The sequence below is a fragment of the Pezoporus flaviventris genome, unplaced genomic scaffold (assembly GCF_033815535.1).
Source record: "Pezoporus flaviventris isolate CSIRO_AGI_PZ_B2104156 unplaced genomic scaffold, CSIRO_AGI_Pfla_v1 ptg000007l, whole genome shotgun sequence".
Classification (NCBI taxonomy): domain Eukaryota; kingdom Metazoa; phylum Chordata; class Aves; order Psittaciformes; family Psittacidae; genus Pezoporus; species Pezoporus flaviventris.
The window spans coordinates 1,592,752-1,609,262 of record NW_026892555.1 but is presented as its reverse complement, the minus strand read 5'-3'; the positions used below and the strand labels follow the sequence as shown (position 1 = coordinate 1,609,262).

The 16,511-nt window shown below is 46.6% G+C and overlaps 1 protein-coding gene across 2 annotated transcripts in view; it reads left to right on the top strand.

Annotated features, from left to right (window-relative positions):
• ADGRB1 (adhesion G protein-coupled receptor B1) overlaps positions 1-16,511 on the top strand; it is a 285,153-nt gene that overhangs the window by 117,193 nt on the left and 151,449 nt on the right. For both annotated transcript variants that reach the window (XM_061447600.1, XM_061447599.1), the window contains exons 3-4: positions 4,144-4,302; positions 12,063-12,170. In XM_061447600.1, the coding sequence (XP_061303584.1) occupies positions 4,144-4,302; positions 12,063-12,170 (267 nt within the window). The remainder of the gene's footprint in view (positions 1-4,143; positions 4,303-12,062; positions 12,171-16,511) is intronic.

Sequence of the window (16,511 nt, the reverse complement as noted above, 5' to 3'; positions counted from 1 at the left end):
TTGAGCCTGGAGAAGAGAAGCTGCGTGGAGACCTCAGAGCAGCTTCCAGTGTCTGAAGGGGGCTACAAGAACGCTGGAGAGGGACTCTTCATCAGGGCCTGTAGGGATAGGACAAGGGGTGATGGGTTCAAAGTGAAACAGGGGAAGCTCAGGCTGTAGATAAGGAAGAAGTTCTTTACTGTCAGGGTGCTGAGGCACTGGAATGGGTTGCCCAATGAAGTGGTGAATGCTCCATCCCTGGCAGTGTTCAAGGTCAGGTTAGACAAAGCCTTGGGTGACATGGTTTAGTGTGAGGCATCCCTGCCCATGTCAGGGGTTGGAACTGGATGATGTTAAAGTCCTTTCCAACCCAAACCATTCTATGATTCTTGAGGGCTGTTGCAGCTCAGCAAGCCACTCCTGAGGAACTGAGTGACATGGCTTAAAAGCAGCCACTGCAGTGACAAATCCCACTTGTGTCTCTTCTGCAGCACCTGCACTGGGCTAAAAGTATCTGTGTGTCGCCGCAGCTCATTCAGTTGTTACCCAGCCACCCCTTTCCAGATGCTTTCAGGAAGTGGGCACAAGAGCCAAGTGTTTTCCTCATGGCACAGCAATTCTTCCCTCTAAGATGGGATGGGTATAACTTCATATAATAGGCCCTAAACCGCTTGTGTACAGCCCCACTAAAAAAGACGTATCACCTGAAGCGGTGAGTGACTAGACCCAGGCAAAGAAGGAAGATTTCAAAAGGTTTATCTGACAGCTAATAAACAGGATAAATAACATACAGTATTTAATTTGTCAGGGCCATGGGACAACCTGATGATAAAAGAGGACTACTCCATAAAGTGGGGAATACCTTTGTCTTGGCTGTAAATGCCTGTGTTGATTTAGTAAGTGCTCTGGTACTTCTCTATCTTCTCTTTAGGACACACAGATTGGATGGAAACTGAGGAATAGCGGGGGGAAGGAAGTTATCTGTGCTCAGCCTCATAAAGAGATCTCATTCCAGTTAAGGGTTTGAGGCCATGATAGTTTTTATGTTATTTGACTGGTTCTCCTGTTGCTGAGGATAAGAAGTCATCAAAGACTGGAAACTACACTGTCCTCCACTCATCTTGTAATAAGAAAAGGCAGCACCTTTCTATATATTTTTAGGGGTTATTGTCATCATAAATAGTTCTATCCTGAAATGCAGGGCTGTTTTAATAACCCCTCATCAAACTGGGGACACCATGACAGGCAATCAGACTGGGTAAGCAGCATGTATTTGCTTTACAAACACAATATAAACCAGCCTTCTAAGACACTGGAGCAATAATGCGTTTGGACTCAAAAAGCATCCCCAGCAAATAAATCACAGCCTTGCAAAGGCTTGCGTGGAGCTGATTTCTCCCTCCCCCAGCCCTACTCTTGAGCTGCAAAGGAGTAAGAGTAGAGAAAGACATTCTTAAAAGGTCAAGCAAAGAGCTGATTAGCTTCTAAATACTTCTGGTTACAGATATCCTATCGATCAGCTCAAGCAAGGCATTAGGATATCTGCCATTATGCCAATGGCCTCTCTCGTGACTGAAACACAATCTGTCTCTCAGCAGGAAATGGGAGAGGCAAGCCTGTTTCCCTGTGCTGTTTTACCAGCAGAGAAAGTGACTTTCAAGGGAAAGACAATACTCAAGGTCAAATACTCACTGTGTGCCAATAGCAGCCCCATCCTCCACAATGCTGCTAGGATCTCAGAGCACCTTGCTGGCAGGTTCACCAACCTGCATTCCCATCCTGCTCTATTTTCACATGTTATTCTCAGTATTAAGCACCTAAGCAGCTTCCACTGCGTTCAGCAGGGTGAATGTTGCTGAGCACATGCTTATTTTCACTGTCTCAGGAGCAAAAGTAGTGCAGAGCTAGGGGTTGGCAGGAAAGTATGATCTCATGGCTTTATGTTGTGGGGGTAATGAGTGTCTGCCCATCCCTGTGCAAGGGGGTGCTGGCAACATCCCTATTTTGATGTGACACCTTGGTTGTTGAGGACCCTCGTTTTTCCAGACAGGGTTTGTATTCTGCCTATGGTGTGTAAAGAGCAGCAGAGCTCACAGCTCAGAGGACAGCCGTGATCTCCGTTGCCTCATAAATAGCAATACAGAGAGGCTGGGAGAGCTGAAATGGATCATTAGCATCTCTGAAATCTCAGACTGATGGTAAGAAAAGGAAAAGGGGCTTCATTTCATGTTTATTTTAGAAAGCAGCACTTGTCTTTCTCCCAGTGTTTCCTCTCTTAAATAAACCCCGCATCTTTAGCTCATTAGCTGTGCTTGAGCATGGCACATAAGCTGCATTCCTTGGACCTGAAGCATCTCCAAGGGTAGCTTTGGGTAATGAGAGAATACACAGCAGGGAAAGCAGCCATCTGAGAGCAGCCACCTCTGAGATGAAGGGGCACTTCTGCTCCTCCCCATGAGGTGGACAAACGATGGAGCAGAAGCAGCCACCAGCTGTTAGAAGCAGAGGCCTATGTGAGCAGATTTTAGCTTGCTGCATATGGCCGATGAGGAGTGAGCTGACTACTGAGGGATATGACAGCTTATCCATCACTTGAAAGGCCTGGCTCATCCCCTGCTGTCTTTCTACAACATGAAACCCAGCTTTGCTGGGCTTCCCACAGGCACCCTGCTGTAAGGCTTTGGACTGTGGGAGGCAAGCCAGTTTTAGATGGTCCTCATGGTACATCCTGCCATCAGCATTTATGGACATCCCACCAGGGTCAGTTGTTCCTGGCTGCAAGATGGAAAGATGCAGGGTGGAAAAGGCTGCAGAGGTTCAGTATCTTCCTCCTGCAAGTGGAGGGATCATCCCTGCAGAAAGGGGCTTGCTGGTTCTATCAGCTTGCTGTAGCTGGTACAAGGGGGAAAGCTGTGTGCTGCTGACACTGGGACTCAGCATAGGGATGCGAAAAAGGCACCTTCCTCTAATGATGCTCACAGATTGCTCCTCATGGGTGCTGCAAGGATGCTGGAGGGGAATATCATCCTCCTACCAAAGATGTCATTAGAACAGCGCCTCTCTGGGGCTGATGGCATCTGCAGGGAGGGGAAAAGGGGTGTCCTTTTGGGAGGGAATGGGTCCCCCATCCCAGCTCCCTTGTGCTGTCTGCACATAGGCACATGTGTTTACATTGGGAAACGGGGGGGAGAGACATCCTTGTGTATCTTGAAGTGATTTTTGCAAGTGTCTTCTGGGGCTAGGAGCCAACAAGCCACAATATGGACAGAGGATCTGCTCAGAGGAGGGGACCTCTTTGCCACAGGAAGCACAGGAAGAGCTGGATTAGTTAGAAATGGGGTTCCAGGAAGGCAAAGTTCCTGTTTAGGGAGAGGGAATAGAATCATAGAAGCAACTTGGTTAGAAAAGAGCTATAAGCTCACCCAGTCCAACCATTCCCCTGACAAGGCCACCACTAACCCATGGCACTGAGGCCTCGTCTCCACGGTGTGTGAACACTTGCAGGGACGGTGACTCCAGCCCTGCCCTGGGCAGCCTGTTCCAATGCCTAAGCACCCTCTGGGGAAGGAATTGTTCCTCAGCTCCATCTAAACCTGCCCTGGGATCAGCTTGAGGCCGGTTCCTCTTGTCCCATCCCTTGTTCCTTGGGAGCAGAGCCCAGCCCCTCCTGGCTCCATCCTCCTCTCAGGCACTTGTAGGGAGCGATCAGGTCCCCCCTGAGCCTTCTCTTCTCCACACTGAACATCCCAGGTCCCTCAGCTGTTCCCCATCACACTTGTGCTCCAGGCCCTGCAGCAGCTCCGTTGCCCTTCTCTGGCCCTACTCCAGCACCTCAATGTCTCTCTTCTAGTGAGGAGCTCGGAACTGAACACAGGGTTCGAGGTGTAGCATCACCAGTGCCAAGTGCAGGGGGACAATCACTGCCCTATTCCTGCTGGCCATGTTATTTGTGATAGTTGAAGAAGAGTCAATAAGAGGCAATACTCCCTTCCATTTGACATTCTGCACTACCCTGTTGTGTATAGTCCTACCACATTCAAAGACATCCCAGTCTGGGGGTACGGCAGTGGGTACATTGCAGGGTCTGCCAGGCCAGCATCGCCTCGGCATCCTGGGTGCTGGGCTCTCACCGAAGCTGATGGGGCTTTTCTGGATTTTGCCCAGGTGGTTGGAACCCGTGGTCGGCTTGGGGCGACTGCACCAAGGACTGCGGCGGAGGCCTGCAGACCCGCATGCGCACCTGCAAGCCCCTTCCCAACGAAGGTCTTGTCTGCGAGGGAGTCCTGGAGGAAGGACGGCTGTGCAATAGGAAGGCATGCAATAGTAAGTGGAGGCATGTTCCCTTGCACGCGGGTTGCTCTTCCCAAGGAGGAGCTTTGGCCTCATCGCCATGAGTGATGAAGGATGCTCTGGAGGCATCGGTGATACTGCCAAAGGGCCGTGTTGGAGCATCAAGCCCAAGGGAGCATGAGACTTCGGCTGTGCATGGCCCCGCTCTTCCCTGCCTGTCTCGCGGTCACGCATGCACACATGCACGTGCTGATACACTTCTTGCACCTGCAGATACACACCTTTACCCTAAAAGACAAAGGTTAATCTATAAGAATCTGTAAGTAGGATTACATTGGGTATTCATATGCTGGTGATCGATCTGCCACCCATAGCAAAATACACACCCTTAGAGACATTTCTTTGACAGCTGGAGCCTCTCTCCTGAATAAATATAGCATGCTGCTGAGAGAGATGCTAAACTCATTTCTTTTTAGCTTAGTTCACCTTCCCAGTCAAGAGCAGTGTTGCACTCTTTTACAAAATGAAGCTGACATGTTAAGATGTGAGAAAAGAGAAAGATCTGGCCATTAGACAGCCAAAACACACGGCCTGAGCAAGGCAAAGTCTTTGGCAGATGCTCCACTCCTTTCCTGCAATACAACCTCTTTCCAGGTCCTTTTCTCCACAGCGCAGGAGACATTATCAATGCCAGTCAGCAGTCAGATATTGACGGGTTGACCGAGTGAACCTCAGCACTTTCAACCCCAGTTCTTACTTTGCATCAGCTGAGTTGAGAGAGGGATGAAGAGGTAAAAACAGCAGAAGCTCAGCCCAGCAAATTCAAGTGAATGGCTGGTTATGATTATTCCTTTCTTTTTATTTCAAATTCATAGTAAAGGGTGTTTAAATAACTCCTCCAACTAGCCAGATAACTCGGGAAAGCTCAACTGTTTTCAAAGGCAGGGAAGTACCTCCTGATAAAGGGGAAGTTTAAACAGAGGGACATAACTATGTTCCTCTAAGGGCTAAAATGATTTCATGCATTTTTTACCATATCTATAAATTTAAATCATGTTGCAATTAGGCTTCTTTCTTTCTTTTTCTTTTTTTAATGAAACCTTCAAGTATATTAAATTTCATCTCCTTGACTCACAGCTGCTAATTTCTGTCTGAGGTTCGCCCACACTAGAGATATTTAATCTATGTCCCTATGCTTGCTGGTGACTTTGTAGTCATATTGCAGCTGTAGCTTGGGTCAGTGAGGGATACAGTGCAAGGACTTGGAAGCTGAACCTGAAAGGAGGTCCAACTGTGGGACTTGTGTCTGAATGGAGTTGAAGGAAGGGCTGTGCTGGTCATGGTGGACAATGCTATTAAGGAGAAGAAGGTGGAGATGGCGTTAGATGGTAGCAGAGTCTTTGTAAGTGTGGCCATTCTTTGAGCATGGGGCACATGGGACAACAGGCAAAATACTGCTTAAGGTACCTCTCCTGTGTTGGACAAAGATGGGAAGGCAAAGCCCTCCAAACTCTCTTTGTAGCACATCCTAAGTGCAGAATAACCTGATAGTAATGTAGGCTGCTATTACTCAATAAATGGTTTCACTTATATTTCTGTCCTCATTCCGTTACATACCCAATCAACTCCTCTTCCAAATTGCATTGCAATTGGTTCAGCTGGGCTTATTTGGGAAGGAAAGGATCTTTAGCTGTGGAAGGCCCTAGTTTGAAAAGAGAATACACCCACAGAGTAGGGCAGTGCAAACTGATTTATCCCTTTGATGTATATAAGTTAATGTTGATTAATTTTCCCCAGAGCCTCTTTGCAGACAAAATGCTGGTCCCTGTTGTGATGCTTTCATGCTGACAAGCTAGAAAGCATTTGAGGGAAGATGTGAGCAATTAATCTATCAAGAAGACTTACCCACGCCCATCTGGAGGTCTATGTCCAACCTCAAGATAAACATGCATCTCTTCCTGTCTACCAAAGCTCTGTGTTCGGTTTTGAGCTAGCTCCTCATTTGCCTTTGCAGCCGTGCCCAAGAGAAGTGCACTTTTGACCCAAGAAGGGCTTGTAATGTTTTTTGCACATATCATTTCCTTCTCTTTACTCTGATCTGCGCCAAAACCTGAGCGGATTTAGAACTAGAATAGGAATCCTGTTTTAACTGTGCCACTGCTATCCTCATATTGACTTTTGTTCATAGATTTGTTAGGGATGAATAGAAAGTTCATTCTTGCACTTGAACTGTTATTTCCTTAAGTGTTCACTGTAGACTGTGGTTAAATAGATGCAAATTTGGTTTTCTTTAATTAGATAAAAGAAGAGGAAAAGGGAGAAAAGATGAACCAGACAAAAGAACATCTTTACCCTGAATTGTGCAGGATTTCAGTAGCTTGTAATAATACTTGACTATCTCTCCAAGTATTGTGGAGTAGCAGACACCTTTGTTTTCTAATAGGAAACAAACAGGAAAATACACTCTTTTCCTTGACCAAAGGGCTATCACTAATCCTGATAAAATAGTCAAACAAAACAGGGATGAACACCTTGTTATTTTCCTCTTTGCTGTGAGGGTAAATTGAAACGTTATGATAGCACCACTGAGAAGTAAAATCAGCTGGCCAAGTTAAGTTAGAATAACACAGAAATCACCACCACCTTCAAAGCAAGGGTAAAGCCATCTCTTCTCTTTAGCTCCTCTTTCCCTCCTTCTGCCAAAGTGCCTCATTAGCTGATGGGTGATTAGCAAGAATGTTTTAGCTGGATCTTTAGTAACAGGGAGAGGTCTTAGACTGATACCACATCTGGGGCAGGTTCTCTATGGGAACATCTTTGGGAGCTGCCAAGATGAATCTTTGTGGAGGATTTCTGAGGGTTTCATTGGTTCTTTTATTTTGTCTGGCCATGGTAAATAGGTTAGAGGGATCCAACCTTTCTTGCCCCAAGGTGGACCTTCTCCAGGTCTCTATGCAGCAGTGGGAATGGTGGTTCTCAGTGTTACCTCTGACAGCTTGGTCATTGAAATCTAGGTATAGCCACATGGTGGTTCCCAGAGATGAGTCCAAACACGCTGTCTGGAGGCCATAGTGTTGTTTGAAATCACTGCACAGAGACATCTGAATACTCCACAGATACCACTTGTATGCGGTCTTTGTGTTTCCCACTCACTTGGGCCACAATTTCTGCTGCTTCATGTAATGCAGTCCCCTGCTTGATGATCTTCATCTGGCTAAATTTCGTCAGGGATATATACCCAAATCCAATGGCAGGTAAGTTATCTCCTTGGGCAAAACCCAAAGCTGTAAAACACTGAAGAAAAACTGTAATGAAGGCTCATCCCAAACTGGAAAGGAAACTGCCTGGCAACAGCAGCTTGGTTTAGGCAGAGCTTTTCTTCATGGCAGTTCTTCAGCTCAAGAGACATATTCTGAAGGACAACATTCAGTGTTTGATATAACTGATTTTTCCTTGCTAGAGGCAAAGGACTTGGTGATATCCTCCTCTCCAGCACAGACAGGGGAGATCTCCTCCATCTGTTTGATTTGGCCATAGCTTCTGTTTTATAGAGGGAGGGGAAAAAAGCCAACTGGTGTGGTGACAAGTGCTTACAGGGGAGCTTTCCAGGCCCACCCTCTTTGGATGGATGAGGACACCTGCTGTTCTCCACTGGTCCCTCTTGGCTGTGTGGTGTTAAAGATGTGGTTGCTCACAACCTGGCATGCAGAGGGTCCTCTAAGGGAGGATGGATGGGTGATGTAGAATGACAACATGCAGACCAGAGGGAGGATGTCATAGGTCTGACCCTGGTGCTGGAATTGGGCAGTTCTGCAGGAATGCAAGAATAGAGATGCAGGCAGCCTGCATCTGTTCCTGGGGAATGAAAATGAGCAGAGGAGCCAGCTGAAGCCCTGCCATCCCATCTGGCACCGGCAAACCCATCACTGACACTTAGGAATATGCAGATTGGGCAGATAGGTCTCCCCTAGGCTGGGAAAGGGGAGGCCACATCCTGCCATCAGGTGCAGAAGTGTGACACCGGAGCAGCCCTTTCAATCCATGCTGGATTTCCAGCAGCAAGCATGTTCAAGATCTAGCCCTTCAGCTGTGTAACTGTTAGTGGTGTGAAGAAACACGTGTTCCACATGACATTCAAAACATGAAGCCTCAGTCTCTTCCTCTGCCGCCCCTGATTTCCATTAAAAATAACCTTTTTGCTGCAAACACTAAGCTGAAATATTCTTTAAGAGCATCTTCATTCCGCATAGGCTAAAATATATTGCAAGCTGGAAGAACTCCTTGCCTGTAGGAACTTGCTGCTGCTTGTAGAGACTTCACCCTGACCCTCCTTTTAATAATGGTGCAGACATTTCCTATCTGGGGCTCACTCATCTCACCCAGTGACATTTGCACAAATCTCAGATGTTCAAAATGCTTGGGGCTACTTCCTTATCTGGTGCAATTGCCATATATCCAGTGCCTCCAAAATGACCCTCTCTACATCCACTGAGGTCTTGCTTTTCAGGGGTTGTTAGGATTCTGCCTTAGTTTTATGCCTTTAGCATCTTCTAGATGCCTCAGAAACTCCATAGCCAACACCTTCTCCTTCAGTTTTATGGCACTTATATATATATATATATATATATATATATATATTCCATTTAATCATCCCTTTCCACTCTTTGCTCTGGCCCATCCTTTCATTCCCACCACTTCAGCTTGCCTGAATAATTTCCATGACCCTTTATTTACCATTTACTTGACCTCTCCTGGGGGATGAGTACAGAGAGAAGAGTGTGCAGCTCTGGTGAGACATGCTTGGATGTTAAACCCTTGGCCCACAACACTGCAAAGTCTCTGCATTCATTTTCCCCCTCCCTTGGTTGTGCTGCAAGGTGTTGTCTGACACATTACATGTTCTCATTAGAAGTGTTGGTCATCTGCTTCCTCTTCCCACTACTGCTAGAATTAAAAGATTATCTTCCCCAACCACATTTGAGAGGTGTTCTTCCAAACTCTCACATGCTTGTTGTCACTTGAAATGTCTCTGTGCTCCCTCCAAGGGTATTATTCCTGTAGTCCTCATGTTAGCTCCTCCAAGGTGCTGGGTATTTCAACAACATGCCATCCTCACAGCATTGGGTGCAAATAAAGTCTAGGTCTTCCTTTGATACTAGCACTACTCCTTTCCACTAACCCCAAAGTAGGACGTGAGCCGTTTAAATCCAACCAGTTCCCCACTGCCTTTATTGTGTAGTCTTCACCCCTTACACTTCAGGTGCATAAAACCCAAAGCAAAGTATTGCTTGTATCAACTTTGCCATGTACATAAGGGACCTGGGTTTTCCCTGCTTTACTCAGAACCATGGCTGATTATTGCACATATCCAAGTCAAAGCCTAGGTTAAGTCTAAACCATGCTCCATGTTAAATGGAGACAGACATGCAGCAGATCAACCCAGATATGGGTCTGGAGACGTTCTTTGCTGGGGGAGAATTGGATCAAGCTGGAACAGTCACATATTCATCCACTGAGACCTGCTTGCTGTTAATTAGGATGAGCAATAACAGCTAAGACTTGTCATATGCATCAGGGAACAAAGGAAATAATGCACCTCCTCCAAGGCTAGGATCAGTCATTAGGAGATGTCAGTAACATGGGGCCCAAATAACTGATGAGAGGAGGTTCAGGGTGCCAGGGTTGAATATAAAGCTTTTATTTTGCTCTTTTATCTTTCCTTCTTTCTGTCCTGCCTCCTATCTCTCTGTTCATCCATCCATCCATCCATCCATCCATGCTCACTGGCTAATTCTGGGATTGTCAGTCCTAGGTTTCCCTTGTCACCTTCCTTGCTCTGGGCAGCTGAAAAAGCCATTCAAGTTCCACATTTACCACTTTCTGCCCAGTCCCTGTTTCTCTTCGCAGCCTAAACAGGTCTCTGAGAAGCCTATGGGATTTACTACAGATGAAGATTTGGTGTGTTCTTACGGCTTGTATGTTTTCATGAAGGGGATTTAAATCAGAGCAGATGAAAGTGCATGGGTATAGCCAGCAACAGGTCGTGGGAATGGAGCATATTAGGATTGGTCTCATATTTGGGATCACATTTGTGATGTGTCCCAAATATGGGACTAATTTGACTTGTGTCCTAAGCAAACTGAAGCCACTGGATATTGGAAAGATAGTTAAAAGTTGGTCTTTATTTTAAATTGAAATGCTCCATGACTTAGTAGCTATTAAAATACAGGATTTAGGCCCTTTCTAGTCCAATAAACACCCAGACAAAAGGTATATGCGAATATCAGGGTGCTTGTAGTCCTAATTCCCTTGCTGATAGCAGGCAAGTGACTGCCCCATCCCAGCTCCTCCAGCCTGCAGCCTGCAACCAGCTGATGCTGGGATGGTTTGGAGTTGGCCTGACCAGTTCCTATGCTCCTTAAACGCCTTTCAGGCAGCAGTAATGGGAAATAATACAACTTCATGAACTCCATGGTCCTCTTCCATGAACTAAGCTTCTGAATATAAAGTCTGGCTCCTGGCAGGGACTCTCTGAATCATTCCTCTCCCTCCTCTGCCTTTCCCTTTTTGGACGGCAATAAAGATTCCTGCCACCACACTGAAGCTTCATTAACCTTTATTAATTTTCTCAAGGTTCCGGGATCAAATTTGTCACCATTTCATCTCTTGGCATTTGGTACTTCTTGAAAAAAAGAAATGTTTGACAGTTTTACCTCCTTTGGAGGAGAAAGATCCTCTGTCTGGAACTTGCTGTTTGGAAACAAAGTGGTTGCCAGATCACATATTATTTGGGCTCAACTCTGCTCTCTGCTAATCCACATGGCCTGGTGGAGCTCTCTCCTGGTTTACAAACAGTCAGTGCTGGTGGGTGGGATTTGGTTGTTGTTGCTCAGTTGTTTACTAAGCAGGGCATGTGTCAGGGTTGAAACGTACCAGATAACATGGAGAATGGGAACTTTAGTCTCCCTTGTAGCAAGGTCAGAGCTAATTCACGTGGGAAGAGAATGAAAAGCTGGCAGAGCATGGGTTTGGTAGGAACATGGGTCCTAGCTGTCAGTTAGGAGTTAAATGCCTTTACGGTGGATGCATTATTTACCTTCTGGTCTCAACACCATGATCTTCAGTAGGAGATTTTCTGTTAAAGAGCTTCGCTCTTCCACCTGAGTTGGAAGGTGCCCATCCATAACTCTGTTGGTATAAAAGTCACTTTGTCGATAGCAGACCTTCATCTCTCTTTGTTGCTGGTGGAAGGGTAGACTCTGTGAAGGAGACATCCTTTTGAGCTATCCCTTTCCTTTTCATGTGCTTCACATTTTCTGGTTACTCTACAGAGCATTGCTAAGTAGATGTTGATTGCAAGGCAGAGTTTTCCACTAAAATAAACCTGTTGATCATCACCATAGGCCTCAAAACACTGCTAAAGATGGTGGGATTCATTGTCAACACATCTGAAAAGGCTAAATCCTCCTGAAGAAGTACACCAGAGAGTACATACACCTTAGAAAAATCATTGTGACTGATTAAAGACCAGACATAAGGGATCATATTCTGCATGGTCCCAAGTCTCACTGAGAAACAAGGGGTTGAACTGCCATCCAGACCAAGTCTTGCAGGCTGACTTGGTGCTGAAGTCTCAAGGACTGCTGATGGTCAAGGGTGCTGGGGTTGGAAAGCCAGTGATTGTGTCAACCGAACATTGCAGGTCGCTGTTGTTTTATACGTGTAACCTTTGTAGTGAAAGATCTTGCAGAGTGAACCAAGGTGTATTTACATGACCCATTACCTTGCCATAGCCAATGGACGCTATAATTCCAGAAGCCAATCGCTGAGGTCCACAGATAACAGAAAGCGAGAGGACACTGACGAACTGCAGCACTACGGGTACCCTGCACCTCAAATAGGTAAGCTCTGACCTACCACAACAGCCTATGGAGATGGCACACTGCCTGGTCACTGCACTTCCAGGCTGGGCTGGGCTGGCTGCATTGACTTGCTTTGCTGTTTCCATGACCCAGCTAACCAACTCTTTCCCCCCCCAGGCTAGTGTGGGCTTGCCCAACAAGTCACACACTGAGCAAATGGTCATCACTCAGTTTGCTCCCATTAACCTACAGGGTTTTGTGTTGGTGCCATTAGCCAGAGAAGGCAAAAAAGGTTAGATGCAAAGCCCTAGCAAGACCATGCATCTCACAGACTGCTTCTTATCGCCCTGCCTACTTCTTAGCCACTGCTTTGTCTGAACTATCTAAACAGCCATGGTTCATTAAGCCAAAACTGACCTTACTGTGATACAGCCTCTTTGCTGATGTCCATGTCACACCTTCCTATTGACTGTAGGAAGGTTGTGATGGGGAGAGAGCAGGACTGCTTTCCTCTGTCACTGGTTTTTTAAGTGCTGTGCAAGGACTTGTATCTGGTAGATTTCTGCAGAAGAGCCTTCCACCCGACTGCAACAGAAGGGGAGTAATGTGTAGGAATATCAGAGAATGTAATCTTGGAAGATGGGAATGAATTGGACCTAGTTCTATGCCAGGTCCAGTCTGGAGAGGTTTTGTGCTCTGTCTTCATCTCTGCCTTTCATAGCAGCAGCTTAACACATCATAGGTCTTGGGCAAAACAAGGTGTGCTGAGCCTGACTACGAGTTAAAATCATTGCCCAGTGACCTTGCAAACACTTGGTGCTCTACAAAGGCTTCAGACAAAGCCCAGGAGCTGTGAAACAGATTATAAAGGGAACGGGTAATATTCTGTTATGTATTTGCTTTGCTCCATCCAACCCAACAGGACTTCGCCAATGCGCAGCACTGAATAGTCAGGAAGCTGTGTGGTGTGGAGGTTCCAGGGGTGATCAGGCATTGACTGGGGTTGTGGCTTTCAAGTTGAAGTAAAGGATGGCCTGAATTTCTTTGCTACCCTGCACTGAATCTGCTCCCTCAGGTGGAAGAAGACGAGATCAATGTTGGTCAGCAAAAGGCTGCAGGACATGAGATAGAGGGTGTTTGCACTGCCATAACCTGGTGAAGCTGAGCTCCATCTCTCTGTAGCACATGGGGAGGAAGAGAAGGGACTCTAAGGCAGGACCTGGGATGTCCCTTGTTATTCGTACTCTGCCTGGTCCCAGGTGCTTCCTGGTGCTTTGTTCCAGCCTTTAGCTCAGCCATCAGGCTTATAACTGGGCATTTCTTCCTGTCGCGCAGCTGGATACTGCATCTGGGCTCAGTGACATCTCTATTAACTCCCTGTTACCATAATCACTCCTGCAGCATGGATGACTTGGGCTGTGGTATCCCCGAGTGCAGCATGGGCTGGGAAATGTGCATTGTCCTGCTGCAAGCTTGCCACCTTCCTGACACTGTCCCAGGAGCAGCAACTGCAGCTGAGTGGTTCAAAGAAATCATGATGAAGGAGATGTAAAGACCAGGCAGCAGGTACAGCCCAGGGAGGGATTTAGAGGAGTCTTTAGCAGGGGGTGTTAAATCAAAGCCCACATCTTCCTTAGCAATTAACACACTTTATAAGGGATAAGCCATTTCACATCTACCAGTGACCTGGAAAAATATGAACTATGGAAAATGGCTGATGCCAGCCTTAAAGACTAGGGATGAAGAGATGGCCTTGTCCAGTTGAATACTGGTGTGTAATCCTGCCAGCCCTCTACAGCCCTGGGTCCTGTTGGCCCATACGTAGGCTCTGGCACAGTTGTGCTCTCAGCTGTGGTGCTGCTGGCTGCCCATGTGTCTCTCCCAGCAATAGCATAAGAGTGAGATACAGCCCAGCAGGTTGCTGGCATGGGTACTCCTGGCTCAGCCCACAGGCAGCTTCCAGGAAGCCTTTGCCAGAAGCAGGATAAGAGTGAAGAAGTGGCTTGTGTTTAGTGAGCTGCCACATTGACAGACACCAGAAAGACAAGGGATCCTGCAGACGGTTGACAGTGATGTGCTGCTCCATTAGTACCAAGGGAAGAAAACATCACCGAGAAGCTGCAGGCACTGATGGGGACCAAGCAGCCAGCTGGGCTCTCTGTACAGCCAGCTGTGCTCTCTGTACAGCCAGCTCAGTTACTCTCAGGGCTGGCCAAGAGTTGGAAAGGGTCCTGGATTGCAGTGCTACCTGCCCATGGAGTGATGCCCAGTGCGTAGCACCTCGCAGGGCATCTCCAGCTGCAGGAGAGGTGCTGCAGCTGGCTCTGTGGGAGCAGAAAGCTCTGCAAAGGGACATCTTCTCACCTGAAGTGGAGTCCTTGCCCTTAAGAACTCCTGTTAATCCCCAGGCTGGAGAGGGACTTTTCATCAGGGACTGTAGTGATGGGTTCAAACTGAAAAAGAGGAAGTTCAGGTTAGATATAAGGAAGAAGTTCTTTACTGTGAGGGTGCTGAGGCACTGGAACAGGTTGCCCAAAGAAGTGGTGAATGCTCCATCCCTGGCAGTGTTCAAGGCCAGGTTGGACAGAGCCTTGGGTGACATGGTCTAGTGTGAGGTGTCCCTGCCCATGGCAGGGGGTTGGAACTGGATGATCTTAAATTCCTTTCCAACCCAAACCATTCTATGATTCTAAGCTAGCCTGGAGCATCACAGGACTAATCAAATCCTGCAGACACATCTGTCTACAGGCATCAGGCATGATGAAAGGCAGTGAATGAGCTGTTGCCCTCTGTAGGGTGAAGAACAATTTGTGGGAGTGCATCTCTGGCAGGTCTAATTATAAGATAGTACTGAGCTATACTAGGCAGCTTTCCAACCCAACAAGCACGGTAGACTTCTTGCCCTTATATCATAAATCAGAACCAGGATCCATTTCTGGGATAAATAATGGGAACATATTGCAGCCAGCATTTTGTATTTGCTGCAATCTGACCCACAGGGATGCAGAAATTCTTCTCATCCATAGTTTTTACAATAGCCAATATTCTGTTTCTCTTGGATGGAGAATGAGAGCTTGACCTGATGCCTGAGAGCATCTCAGAACTGGGTTTCACATGGTTTGAAAATCAATTGAATTTCCTCAAGGTTTGAGACTAGACTGGATACAGTGTCCTAGTAGGCTGAGATGTATTCCTTAGTTCAAAATGACACCAAAGCCAAAGGAGAACCAGCACTTGGAAAATCAACTTTTTGTGGATTTAAAAGCCAGGACTGGTGCAATGTGAGAGATGATCATTGAGGAGATTTACCTCTAATCATAGATGTTTCTATTGGAAAAGGGCAAAGGCCAAAAATAATAAAGAAGAGGAAAGAGTCAGAAGAGGTGGAATTTGGTTCAAAGATGCCATTCGTTGATCAAGTGACACAGCAACTTGTCTGAATATGGAGATTGCAAAGGTCTGAGTAGGGAGGTGGTGGATGTCAGGGTCTCCAAGCCATGAGTTGCTGATGGAGGAGGCCACTGTGTCTCTGCAGTATTCCCTTGTCCCACCTCTGGCCTCTCAGAAAGACTTCTAGGCACAAACTGGTAGCATTTAACCACCAAAGAATGGCATCTCCCTGTCATTGAGGCACTTGATGCTGGGTGCAGTACTGGGGAGGTTGCTGAGGGCAATGGGAGGTGTTCTCTGAGCAATGGGAAGGCATCATCTGTTCATACAGCATCCAAACAAGGTATGTAGCAGGAATTGTTGGGATCTGTGGGCCAAGGAGGGGTCTTCTGGGGTCTGAGCCACTCTAGAAGGCAAATACTGAAATGATGGTACCAAAAAGGCCACTTGCTGATGATGAACTGAGATTATCACAGGACTGTCTGTCTGACAGAGCCTGTTGAGTTCCTTATCGGAAAGGCAGCAAAGTTACCATAGAAAGGCAAAACTCTGTATGCCAACAGATCTAATACTTGAGCACTGAGGCCTCAAAGAACACACTATCATCTCCTACACATCCCAGAGAAAGACCAATATTCCATGACATTTATCTAACTGGAACCAGCTGTGTAGGTCAATGAAACAAAATGCAAAAGCAAAGGGAAACAGTATTGAGCAATTTTGGCTTAATGAACAAAAGCAGTTACTTCTCATGATAATCATTACAATGGCATAGGTGAGTAAAGAAAGGCTCACCCTTACCTCCTCCTCTTTCTAAGTCCAGCCACTAAATGAAGGGATGAAAACCTGTTGATTTTACATCAAGGACAGATCTCCCTCTACACTTTCCCCCTTCAACAGCCCTGCACATACTGATTTACCAGCCTCCAATGAATGGGTATATTTGCAACTACCAACTGCCTGTATGACTGGAGATGTTCAAAGTAGATG